The sequence below is a fragment of the Microcaecilia unicolor genome, chromosome 12, assembly GCF_901765095.1.
Source record: "Microcaecilia unicolor chromosome 12, aMicUni1.1, whole genome shotgun sequence".
Lineage (NCBI taxonomy): Eukaryota > Metazoa > Chordata > Amphibia > Gymnophiona > Siphonopidae > Microcaecilia > Microcaecilia unicolor.
This window is the reverse complement of record NC_044042.1, coordinates 81,450,767-81,464,290: the sequence shown is the minus strand read 5'-3', so window position 1 is coordinate 81,464,290 and position 13,524 is coordinate 81,450,767. Positions and strand designations below refer to the sequence as shown.

Here is a 13,524-nt window from a genome sequence, read left to right as displayed (position 1 = left end):
ACCAAGATACCTTCTGCTCTGAGAGCTGCCGCCACAACAACCATGACCTTGGTAAACGTGCGGGGAGCGGTTGCAAGCCCGAAGGGAAGAGCCCGAAATTGAAAATGACGCCCCAGAATAGCAAACCTTAGGAACCGCTGATGAGCCGGGCGAATGGGAATATGAAAATAGGCTTCTGCAAGATCTAGGGAAGTCAGAAACTCCCCGGCCCGCACCGCAACAATGACGGACCGAAGAGTCTCCATCCGAAACGAGGGTACTCGGAGAGCTCGATTGACCGCCTTGAGATCTAAAATCGGACGAAAGGAGGAGTCCTTTTTGGGCACCAGAAAATAAATGGAATACCGGCCCTGGCCCCTCTCCGCCGCCGGTACCACAGAAATCGCTTGAAGATCCAGCAGCCTGCGAAGAGTAAGCCGGACCGCGGCGGCCTTGACGCGAGACCGACAAGGGGATTGCAGGAAAGCATCTGACAAGGGACGAGCAAATTCTAATGCGTACCCGTCGCGAATCACCTCTAAGACCCACTGGTCCGAAGTAATTTGGGCCCACCTCTCTTGAAATTGCGCTAACCGAGCGCCGATCCGAAGGAGAGGCTGGGCCCGCACACCTTCATTGCTGAGGCTTGGAGGTGGAGGAGAAAGAACCCCCGGCCTCCCGACCTCCTCGACGACCTCCCCGAAAGGACTGAGTTCTTTGTAAGAATCTAGACCGAGGAGCTTGAAAACCTCTGACAGAGCGAAAACGACGAAAATCACGACCTCTACTACGAGCTGAGAACTGCCCGCGCCCCGAACCTCTGGGGCGATCCTCCGGCAACCGCGGAACTTTAGCCTCTCCTAGACTACTTACCAACTTATCCAACTCCGGACCAAACAAAAAGGAACCCTTAAAGGGAAACTTACTAAGTTTAGACTTTGAGGCCGCATCCGCTGACCAACCACGAAGCCACAGAACACGGCGAGCAGTCACTGAGAAAGCCATAGACTTTGAAGAGGCCCTCAGCAAATCATACATAGCATCTGCCAAGAAAGCTGAAGCCATCTCCAGCTTAGCCACGTCATGATCAATAGCAGCAAGATCATCCGAAGAACGGTCTAAAATCCTCTCGGACCACCGAAAACTCGCCCTTGCGACCAGAGAACCACAAATAGCGGCCTGAACCGCTAGAGCTGAAACATCAAAAACATTCTTCAGGAGGGTCTCAATCCGGCGCTCCTGAGGGTCCCGCAGAGCTGTGCCACCATCTACTGGCACCGTGTTCCGCTTAGTCACCGCGGAGACAACTGCATCCACTACAGGGGAACTCAAAAGCTCTTTATCGGAATCCGGAACCGGGTAAAGCCTGCTCATGGCCCTTGCAAGCCGAAAACCAGAGTCCGGACGCTCCCACTGAGCCTGGACAACATCCCTAATGTCTTGATGCATGGGAAACGATCTACCAGACCTGCGGACTCCTTTGATCAACAAGTCCACCTTCCTAGGCTCAGCCACCGCACCATCATCATCCTCAAAACGGAGAGTAGAAGAAACCTGGGAAATAAGCTCCTGAAGGTCATCCCTATGGAAGATTCTAACCACCGAGGGATCCTCCCCCACAGGAAGGGATTCCTCCATATCACCTGTATTAGAAAACTCTTCAGACCAATCCTCCTCAGGCAACCAAGAATCCTCTGCCATGGCAGGGAACTCCTGCTCAGGCTCAAAGAAATCATCCTGCTCTGCCTGCCCAGAAGGCTTGAAGCGTTTTACAGGTACAGAAGGAGCCTCCACAGAACTCCTTACTGTAGGTGCAGCAGGAGCAGACTGCTGCAGTAAAAAAGCCTGATACATTTGAACAACAAAGGCAGGAGGGAAACCAGCTGTCCCCTGAGACGGTACTGTAGCTGGAGCAGCTGGCAGCGAGACCAGGGGATCCCGAGACAGATCAGAGCGGGCTACATCCAAAATGGCGGGCGTTCCCGCCAAAACCGGCAACGAGGGAGCGGGAGATGCAACTGCCTTACCGCTACTCGAATCGGACCCCCCCCGACGGCGGAACTACTGGCGCCGACGAAACAGACGGTCCTGCACCCTGATCCTGCAAAATGTCTACCGCCGTGCAAAATTTACAGACACCACTGGATGCGAGGCCCCGGCGCTGACAAACTGCACACCGCCGCAACTTTTCCGACATTGCGAACAGCTGATCAGGTAAACAAAACTCCGGCACGAAAACGAAAGCAAAAACCGCTACTTCGCTAAAACAAACACCGGAGCTGCTCTGCTTGCCGAAGCTCAAGGAGAAAAACAGCAGGCTGTCAGAAATCACAGGATCAAAGCCTGGGTTGCTGAAGCTCCGTTTTTTTTTTTTTTATTGCTCTTTTACAAGCGGCTGCCTCTCCCTGCCTCCACAGTTCTTAACATTAAGAGCTGGAGGGAATTCACTTCAGTCAGACTGCTCCTGTCAACAGTCTGCTATATAACAACAGCAGAAATAGGCACCAAGGGAGGACTAGGGGGGGAGGGACTCAGATACTCCAGTGTGACACCCCCAGGGAAAGCAGAGGCCCCCACGGACCTCAGCCCCTAACAAGCAGGTTTTTTTTTTTTTTTTGTAATTCAAATGCACAGTAATAATCTGAACCTTTCAGCAGAAACTAGAAAATACTAAGACTCACTAAGAATAAATAGACCAGAAAAAGGAATGAGACTGAAGGACTCACCACCTTCCACCTGCTGGAGACTGAGATTACTGGATCTTTCCCTGTATGGCAAGGGCTCTTATTGGCTCTCTGGAGTCACACTTTTTTCTCAGTCTCCACCTGCTGGAAGGCGTGCACAACCCATCAGTCACATTCTGGGCCGGTCCGGAGGGAGGCTAAGGAATGCGGAATTTTTCCAAGTCCATTTAATAGCGGTCTATGGACTTGTCCTTTAGGAATCTATCTAACCCCTTTTTAAACTCCGTCAAGCTAACCGCCCGTACCACGTTCTCCGGCAACGAATTCCAGAGTCTAATTACACGTTGGGTGAAGAAAAATTTTCTCCGATTAGTTTTAAATTTACCACACTAGCTTCAACTCATGCCCTCTAGTCCTAGTATTTTTGGATAGCGTGAACAGTCGCTTCACATCCACCCGATCCATTCCACTCATTATTTTATACACTTCTATCATATCTCCCCTCAGCCGTCTCTTCTCCAAGCTGAAAAGCCCTAGCCTTCTCAGCCTCTCTTCATAGGAAAGTCGTCCCATCCCCACTATCATTTTCGTCGCCCTTCGCTGTACCTTTTCCAATTCTACTATATCTTTTTTGAGATACGGAGACCAGTACTGAACACAATACTCCAGGTGCGGTCGCACCATGGAGCGATACAACGGCATTATAACATCCGCACACCTGGACTCCATACCCTTCCTAATAACACCCAACATTCTATTCGCTTTCCTAGCCGCAGCAGCACACTGAGCAGAAGGTTTCAGCGTATCATCGACGACGACACCCAGATCCCTTTCTTGATCCGTAACTCCTAACGCGGAACCTTGCAAGACGTAGCTATAATTCGGGTTCCTCTTACCCACATGCATCACTTTGCACTTGTCAACATTGAACTTCATCTGCCACTTGCACGCCCATTCTCCCAGTCTCGCAAGGTCCTCCTGTAATCGTTCACATTCCTCCTGCGACTTGACGACCCTGAATAATTTTGTGTCATCGGCGAATTTAATTACCTCACTAGTTATTCCCATCTCTAGGTCATTTATAAATACATTAAAAAGCAACAGACCCAGCACAGACCCCTGCGGGACCCCACTAACTACCCTCCTCCACTGAGAATACTGGCCACGCAATCCTACTCTCTGCTTCCTATCTTTCAACCAGTTCTTAATCCATAATAATACCCTACCTCCGATTCCATGACTCTGCAATTTCTTCAGGAGTCTTTCGTGCGGCACTTTGTCAAACGCCTTCTGAAAATCCAGATATACAATATCAACCGGCTCCCCATTGTCCACATGTTTGCTTACCCCCTCAAAAAAATGCATTAGATTGGTGAGGCAAGACTTCCCTTCACTAAATCCGTGCTGACTTTGTCTCATCAGTCCATGTTTTTGTATATGCTCTGCAATTTTATTCTTAATAATAGCCTCCACCATCTTGCCCGGTACCGACGTCAGACTCACCGGTCTATAATTTCCCGGATCTCCTCTGGAACCTCTGCTTGAACAGCTGCTGTTAAGTCACTGGCACAGGGAACTGTGGGGGCTCCATTTTCTCCGTGTGCTTACTCCATCAGGTCTATTTATTAAGGAGGTTGCAGTCTGGTGATCTGGTGCTCTCTCAGCTCTCCCTGGAGGCTGTTTTCACCTAGAGGAGGAAAATGGGACAGCTATGGGACCTGGGTGAGCTCTCCATGAGCCCAGGTCAGGTGTCTGACATTACTCTGTCTTTGCCCTTTGGTCACTACCTTCCTGGAAGGGCATTTGAGGGCAGTGAGGTTCACCCTGAGGGGGATGGCCCAAAGTAACCCGACTGTTCCATAAGGAGGACTGATGGCCCTTATCACTAAGGCACTGGAGGTTTTAAATGTATCTTGGTTGGTTCCTCAGGCAACTTCCTTCTCTGCTTCCATTACGTTGGGCAAGAGGAAGCACCCCCCCAAAACCTGTATACATGAAGGCCATTCAAGTGCTGATTTCTGCTCAGTAGGACATGCAGAATTCAAGGTGGCAGGGCTGTGGCTATGCTCTACCCTGTTCTCCCTGCAGAGGTAGACAGATTTAAGCCACCCAGGGTTGATTCTCTGATCACAGCAGTCATGAAAGACTACCATTGTGGTGGAAGAGAGGCACTTCCTTCAAGGATGTCCATGATCGCAGATTGGAGTCTTCCTTGAAGCTCAACTTCGAGGTCACTGCTCTATTTGCAAGCTTCCATTTGTGGTTCTTAACTCAGAGCGTGTCTCTTTTGGTTGCAGAAGTCTTCCTCAGGACTGTGGGTCCCTTCCTGTATTTGAATCAAGTCTTGCATATCTTGTGGATCTGTTGTATGACCTGCTCAGGGTGTCTGCTAAGCAGGTAGCCTAAGGCCCAGTTGGCGAAGCACTTCTTTAGGAGTAGATATAGAAAAGTTCGTCAAGAATCTGGGGAATACTAAAACTTAGCATTTACTGAGGACTGGTCCTGGTCCCTTTTAGAACTTCAGTCATGCTCCCATTTTTGGGAGGCCAAGTGCTATATAGGCCTTGGAAATTGGGTTATTTTTGGAGGCCTCGTTAACAGCAACAAGATTCCTTTTGTGGCAACAAGTGAGAGTCTTCTACAACCCCTAGAACTTCTTCCACTGCCCATCCTGCACAACGATGGGGTGCAGGCTCACTCCTTGGATTGAGTAATCGGTGATCATCTTAGGATGGTTACAAGCTGGAGTTTATTTTATTTTTTCTGGAATCCCCGTGCAAGACTCCCAGGTGGTAATGGACATGCAGTCCATGCTTCAGTTGGGAATGATTCGGCTTGTCTCCTCAGAGGAGCAGGTTTCCAAGATTGGGGGGGAGGGGGGGGGTCTTTCAGCCCTTCCTTGGACTTCAAGCCTGTGAAGAGGGCCCTTAGGTGTCCCCATTTTTTGGATGGAAATCCCGTGTTCGGTCATAGGTTCGGTTCAGCCTAGGGAGTTTCTCATGTTTCTGGATCTCAAGGCTTGTTTCCATACTTTCATATTCTATCTAGCCACTTCATCAGCATTTCCTGCATTTTTCGGTCTTGGGAGTGCGTTACCAGTTCAAGTCAATGCTCTTTGGCCTTTCTGTGGCACCCAGGACCTTCCCAAAGGTCATGGTGGTGGTTGCTGCCTTTCTGCTGAGGCAGGGTGTTTGGGTGCACACGGACGACTGGTTGATCAGGGTTTCCTCCTGTCAGAACCGGGTGGTTGATCTCCTTCTCTTCCTCGGTTGGGTGGTCAACAGGGGGAAGAATCATCTCACTTCCACGCAGTCGCTGGAATATCTGGGAGTTCTCTTCACCAAGGAAGGGAAGGTCTTTCTCCCTTATGTCGGATCAAGATTCGGAGCCAGGTTTAGGGCCTTTGTCTTAGCTATCCCGCATGTGGGATTATGTGCAAGTCTTGGGTTCCATTGCAGCCACTCTGGAGGAGGTTCTGTGGGCCAGGATGCACATACGTCTGCTCCAGTTAATGCTGCTGTCCCGATGAACCCCGGGTTCCATGGACTATGCTGTTAGCCTTCTGTTGACGGTCAAGCCAAAACGCAGTCTACGGTGGTGGTATTTCTCCGCTCAGTCTGTAGAAATGTCTTCCTTCGGCATCCCCAAGACTGGTTGGTAGTCATTACGTATGCCAGTCTTTCTATTTGGGGGCCTTATCGTCTCATGGTGCAGGCTCAGAGATGGAAGCCTCCTAGTCGATAAACTGCCTGGAGATCAGGGTGGTTCGGTTAGCATTGCTGGCCTTTTTTTCAGCTGCTGGGAGGGAGGTCGGTGCAGATCCTGTCAGACAATGTGACTACGACGGGTTATGTCAACCAGTAGGGGGACACGAAGAGTGCTGCTCTGACCAGGGAGGCCATTCTCTTGTTCAGATGGGTGGAGTTTTCATTTCCCTCTCCTTTTGGTAGTTCACATTGTAGGGGACCCAAATACTGGGCGGGTTCCTTAGCAGGAATGTGCTGGATCCAGGGGAGTGGCAGCTCTCAACTTTGAGGTGTTTTTTTTTTTTTTTGGGGGGGGGGGGGGGGTCCAATTCTGGATCTTATGGTGACCTTGCGCAATCAGTTTTATGGCTTTTACCAGGACAGCGAGGTGGAAGGTCTGGATGCCTTACTCCAGCATTGTCTGCCCAAAGACCTGCTTGGACTGCTCTACATGTTTCCTTCCTTGACGATGGTGGACATTATTGTTCAGCGTGTTGCTCGCCACCCTGGACCAGTGGTACTGGTGGTGCTGGATTGACCCAGAAGACTTGATTCGTCTTCAGGTGCACCTCCCTTGTGGCTTCTGTCTCCGAGGGGCTTGCTGTTTGTGTCCCATTCTCATGGAGGATCCCTCCCACTGGCCTTATGGCCTGGCTCTTGAGTGGTTGAGATGAAAAGGATACTCGTAATGGGTGATTACCACCCTTTTTCATGCACGCTAGAGTTCCACATCAGTGGCATATGCCAGAGTTTGGAAAATCTCAGCCTTGGTGCGGGGAGCTGGCTGTTCCTCACTGCTTCCCTGGCTCAGGTTCTGGCCTTACTAAGGGCCTGGCACTCAATTCTTTTAAAGTGCACGTCACCACTCTTAAGTGTTTCTGGGAACGTTCACAAAACTCGTCTTTGGCAGCTTATCTGGATATAGTTTGTTTTTCTTGGTGGCGTTAACTCACTTTGAAGACTCTCTGGTCGCCGTGTTATTGGACAGGTGGGTCTCTGAGCTACAGACTTTATTCTGTCTGGACCTATTCCTCTGGGGTTTTTTTTTTTTTTTGAGGTGTGGGTGACAGGACGGTTCCATTCATTCTACCCAAGGTAGCGTCCCCTTTTCATGTCAGGTGGTTTACCTTACGTTCTTTTGCAGAGTCAGTTATGTGGTGGAGTTTTTCCCTTGTGTCTCCTGGATGTTCATCAGGCTCTCCAGTGCTCTCTGGAGGCTGCTATTGATTTTCGCCATTCGGATGATCTTTGTGCACATGACAGGTGTTTGAAAGGGGTTGAAGGCCTCTAAGGTAACTATTGCCCACTAGCTTTTTTTTTTTTTTTTTTTTTTTTTTAACCCTGTTTCCCCGAAAATAAGACATCCCCTGAAAATAAGACCTAGTAGAGGTTTTGCTGAATTGCTAAGTATAAGGCCTCCCCGAAAGTAAGGCCTAGCTAAGTTTTTGGACACAGAAACCTTAATTTTTTTCGCTGCAATCCAAAGACGAAATAACATTAAAGAAATGCAAGAAACAAGACTGAGGTGGAAAATCTATCGTCCAGCGGACTCCTACCATCCTCCTTCACGCTTTTGTGAAGATCAACTACCGGTAAGTGAGCCTGGAAAGAAAAGAAACATCCCCCTTGCAGAAATAATAAAAGAAAAGAAAATGAGTAACCAAGCCCTTTCGGCGCTGCTCCATTGCCTAAGGGCTAAGTCAGACTAGAAGGATGGAAAGTGTTGCGAATGTACATGAGGAGCGCATAAAGCGCTACCAACGGGGAACGGAGCTACCGTAGAATTTTTTTTAAACGTTTGTAATACGGTAGGGATGATCCTGCGCCCTAAGCCCTTTCACAACCTCCCGAGACCCCCAGCCAGAGCAGCCTGGCCCCACATTCCATTACCTTCCCTAATTCATACCCCTCCTCCATTACCAGCCCGGCCAGGGTGGCTCTGTTCAACTCGAGTCCTGCGGTCACTGTGGGCAGATAGGCGAGCCGTGGCCTACTCCTGCAGGATACCGCCCCCCACTTCAATACTGTTCCCAACCGCCACAGTCCCCCTACTACTCCCGAATAAGACATCCCCTGAAAATACCTAGCACATCTTTGGGAGCAAAAATTAATATAAGACACTGTCTTATTTTCGGGGAAACACGGTAGTATATCTATTGAATTTACAAAGTCCACAAGTACAACAACATTGAGTATATAAATGTCTTAAAATCAACATTTACATAGCAGAAGATACCTTACCCTTCATCCACCCTACCCCACCCCTCACAAAATAAGAGGAAAATGTCACACCACTTCAGAAAGACCTAATCAAGAACAAACTTGAATGTTGAGCAGACAACTTAGAGCTGTATGATGCAGGGAAGTCCAGAAAGGTTCCCAAATCACACAATTCCTTCCTGGACCTCGTATCTAAATCAGTAAATTGCCTTCGCTCCTGGGTAATCATGACTGATCACCACTGAGTGGCCGTAGCCAACAACTAAGGATACATTTAAGGCCCATCAATCATACCTTTAACAAAGCTCAATCTCTAGGCTTTGGAATAACAATATCATAGAGGCTAAACAAAATTTTCTCACGATCCAACGTACCCACCAAAGGGAAGAGACGAGAGCCCAGTGTCTTCCAGTAGACCTGGATAAATGGACAATGCCAAAAAAGATAACCTAAAGTAGCCATAGGTTAAGATTGGGCAAAGTGAGCCTTATATACCCAAGAAGGAGAGATGTACAAACGCATTACCAGTTTATATTGCCTCTCCCAATGCAGGACATCCTTTGTCAAGTGTACCGCATTTCTGAAGACTTTTTAGAAGATGCTCCATCAATACTGGAATACCCAAATCTTCCATTAATCACTATTACAGAGAGATCAAATCATAAGAAGGAATTAGATCTAAGAGAGCCTTATGATAGTGCAAGGGCAGTTGTTGAGCCTCCAAAATATGTCTCAGTGATTCATTAGTCTGCTGTAAGAGCTGAATAGGACGATGAAACCACATACTGTGGATATGGAGCTAAGAAATCACCTTGTGCATCCAAAGACCATTCTGTTCACAAAGAAGAGTGAGATTGTAGTATACCATCATCAGAAACTAGCTGTAAAAGAGATAAGCCTCTCTGGTGGCCTCTCTGGTGGTGCCATGTTTGGAAACGAGCCACAGACATACCAGGGAAAAATAAGTCATTACATTGAATTGGCAGCAATGGAGATAGATACCTGAGGAGGAAATTTTTTTTTTTTTAAAGTAATTTTACTAATCTCTTGGTCCTCAGCGTCGAGGCAGGCTCAGTCTCGGAGCTCCCTTAGGGAAATACTTTTCTGATACTGAGGAGGAGCGCTCGTGGGAGTCAGAGGAAGATCCCAGGTACTTTTCCTCCGATGAGTCTTTTGGGATTCCCTCTAAGTCTCCTTTCAGGTGGAAGGGGGAAGGTTATCTCATCCTGATAGCCTCTCTTTTTCATCATTTGTGCAGGAAATGGAAGTGGAGGATGAGCCCAGGGCTGAGATGCTCGAGGTCCTTGACTACACCTGTCCCCCTAAGGAGGCAGTGACGGCTCCTTTGCATAAGGTACTCCAGGTAGTCCTTATGTGAAACTGGTCGTTCTCTCTGTCTGCTCCTGTGATCCCTAAGAAGACTGAATCCCCTTATTGGATCCATGGTGAACCTGGGTTGATGAGGTCTGTTACCCCATAACTCCATGGTGGTGGACTCCGCCCTCAAGAGAGCTAAGAAGTACTAGAGACTTTGCCTCTGCGCCCCCAGACAGAGAAGCAAAGACCTTGGATTCTTTTGGGAGGAAGACATTGGGCTGCTGTGCTCGCTGCCCGTATCCAATCTTACCAGCTTTTCACAAGCGTTCACTTGCGGAGGCAGCTGTCTACCTTGGTTGATGCCCTCCCTCCAGAGCAGACCGAGCCTTTTCACCAGGTGGTCAGGCAGCAGAAGGCATGTTGTAAATTTCTGGCCAGGGGTGCTTAGAACATTTTTGATGTGGCATCCAGAATCTCTGCTCAAGGTGTAGCGATGCACAGACTCTCATGGCTGCGTGTCAATGACCTAGATCATTTGGTCCAGCAGAGGATGGCAAATGTACCTTGCCGGGGGGATAATTTTTTCAAAAAGAAGGTGGAAGATCTGGTCGACCAGATCAAAAAGCATAATGATGCTATGGCTTCTCTTACCCGCCAGGCTCTTTTTGCTACAGCCTCCTCAACCAGGAGGATTTTGGGTGGGGGGGATGCACAGTGCACCCTTATCCTATGCTAGGCATAGGTACACTCCAGCGTCCCGACAGCCTATTCAGGCTCAGCCCCAGTGCGCTCGTTCTTGTCATTAGTGTGTGCCTTGCTGCTCCACATCAAAAGCAAGGGACGGGCTTTTGACTGGCTCCACCGAAGCATAGCCACAGAAAGTGTCTGTACCGGACGACTTGCCGGTTGGAGGGAGGTTAATGGGGGTTTTTTTTCCACCAAAGGTGGCCTTTCGTAACCTCAAGTGTTGGGTTCTTCAAATAGTTTGGTTAGGATACACAATCTAGAATCCAAACCTCCAAATTGCCCACCGGGAGCTCATTCGTACAGCTCTCAGCACAGGCAAGTACTTGCAGAGGAACTCTCTGCCCTTCTAAATGTCCATGCGGTTGAACCCGTTCCCCCAGGGGAAGAAGGGCTGGGATTCTATTCCACATACTTCCTTGCTTTTGGTTCCTTCTTTTCTTTCCGGCTGTGGTTTGGCTTTTCTTTTTCAGCCTCTTTCTTCCCTCCCGGGAGGGGGATTTTCACGCGAAGTACACGGTGCTTCGTCTTCTGGATGTTCAGAGTGTTTTCCGGTATTTGCAGATGTTGCATGTTTTTCAGCATTCAGATCTTCTCTTTGTCGCTGGTTCTTGCTGTGGGGGACAGCATCCTCTGGTCTGATCTGATTTTTTTTTTCTCTCTCTCTCTCTCTCATTGGATTGCAGATACTTTGTGGATTTTTTTTGGAAAGGTTGCGTCCCGCCAGTGGCGTTGCAGGCTTGTTTCACGAGATTGCTAACTACCTCTTGGGCAGAATGGGTGTGCTTTCACTATCCAGATGCTGCCTTTGGAGCTGTGGTTTTGTCTTGGGGAGTGGCGATTTCCCATCCTACTTGGGGATTACTTTGGAGTAGCGGAGGAGTAGCCTAGTGGTTAGTGCAGCAGACTTCGATCCTGGGGAATTAGATTCGATTCCCACTGCAGCTCCTTGTGACTTTGGGCAAGTCACTTAACCCTCCATTGCCCCGGGTACAAAATAAGTACCTATATATGTAAACAGCTTTTCTTTAGTTGCAAAATACCACAGAAAGGCGGTATATCAAGTCCCATTTCCCTTCCCTTTGGTACGTCCCACCAGTTCTTGGATATATCTGCTGCATACGCTAAGGAAGGTAAAATTAAGCCTTACCTGCTGATAATTTTCATTCCTTTAGTAGCAGCAGATGAATCCAGGATCCTACCCTTTGTCAGCCGCGCTTGTTTTGCCTGTCCTTGTCCTGGTCTGAGAGAACAGAAACCACTGAAGAGGACTCCATCGCAATTGTGGCTTCTCTTGTCAGATTGACGAGTTTCTGTTTTGTATGGTTGGTGAGGAAGGCTTCCTGGTTTCTTGTCTGATTCTGCTTGGTGTGAGACGTGTACTGAGGTGAAGGAGGAGCTGGCGGTCTGTTATCACTGCCTTTAGCTTTGTAATCTCTATCTCCACCTGCTGGTAGATGGACACAACCACCAGTTCTTGGATTCATCTGCTGCTTCTAAAGGAAAGGAAATTATCAGTAGGTAAGGCATAATTTTACCATAATGATGTGCCCATGTACTGCCATCTCAGGACATGACTCCAAATGCAGAATGGAGTTGAAACCAACAGTTTGGCAAGCACTGTCCTAAATTAAGATGAATTTTCAACTGAATATTTAATAATTTAAAGCAATTTCATATACCACGAACAAGTCAGAGTGGTTTAGAATAAATAGAATCAGAAAAGAATGCCATTAATAAAAGTAAAGCCATTCACTCAGAGAACCACCAGCTGCCAAACGGAGCAATCAATTCTTATCCTGTACAGATCCTCTGCCCGAGGGATTTAAAGGGGGTTTTAAACTGCACATGAAAGCGCCAAGATAATTGACACATAATGCGCATAAGTGCACTACATGCCTAGGCTTTGTTTTCTTTTTTTTTGGGGGGGGGGGGGGGAATATTAGAACCTATAAACTTTTTTTTTTTTTTTTTAATTCCAGAGAGGCCTTAATGGATGAGTGGAACAGACAGACCTGTTAATAGTAAATATGAATGCTAAAATCAGTTCTAGACAATATTCTGTATTGCACTCATTTTCATGATTTAATGTTTTGTACAGCCAAAAACTGTATACAGAGGCACCAGTCGTTGGAATAGTGCTGATACAAATGGGAGGCTAACTGATGTGTTTAACAGTGTTATGATGACAGGCTCCAGTTCATTCTATGGTTGCTATAAATCGCAGGTAAAAGCTTGTTTATATTCTGTGTAGTGATTTTTTTTTTTTTTTTTTTTTTTTGGGAAAGGATGGGATTTATATTACCTTATTGTAAGATGTTTTGTTTTTACACAGCTGCAATTACTTGGGTTATATTGTAGTTGCTGTTTAGTTTACTGATTGTGCATGGTTGTCTAATGGAAGCATTTCTATAAGGGTGTAGGCTGATCCTGCTTGGCAGAGCTTATTCTATAAAGGCATCTGGGTGCTCAGATTCTTTTATAGAATATTAGTGTAACATTGTATCAGCATGCTTACACTTACATGTGTGCAGTTACACCAGCCATAGACCTGGCATAATTGTAGGGATGCACTTTAGAGGCTGACTGAAACCGGTTTTGGTTTCTGCCGAAACTGAATCCGTCTGTTTCGGTCAGAATCGTATCTGAAACTGCCCCCCACCCCCCTGGTAGGCCATCCCCGGGTCCACATTGTAAAGGACCTGGTGTTCTAGTGGTGGTTTGGAGGAAGGAGCATCCTGAGTTGCTCCTGCCCTCCCCCCCCCCCCCCCCAAAAAAAAAAATCCCCATCGGCTGAACTATAACAATGGTGGCTGTGACTTCTGCGGTAGTCT

At 47.9% G+C, this 13,524-nt stretch overlaps 1 protein-coding gene across 1 annotated transcript in view; it reads left to right on the top strand.

Moving 5' to 3' along the window:
- The window catches only part of MEIOC (meiosis specific with coiled-coil domain), a 340,208-nt gene that overhangs the window by 63,247 nt on the left and 263,437 nt on the right, over positions 1 to 13,524 (top strand). Inside the window, 1 exon segment of the mRNA XM_030221652.1 lies at positions 12,792 to 12,917. Coding sequence (XP_030077512.1) covers positions 12,792 to 12,917 — 126 coding nt within the window.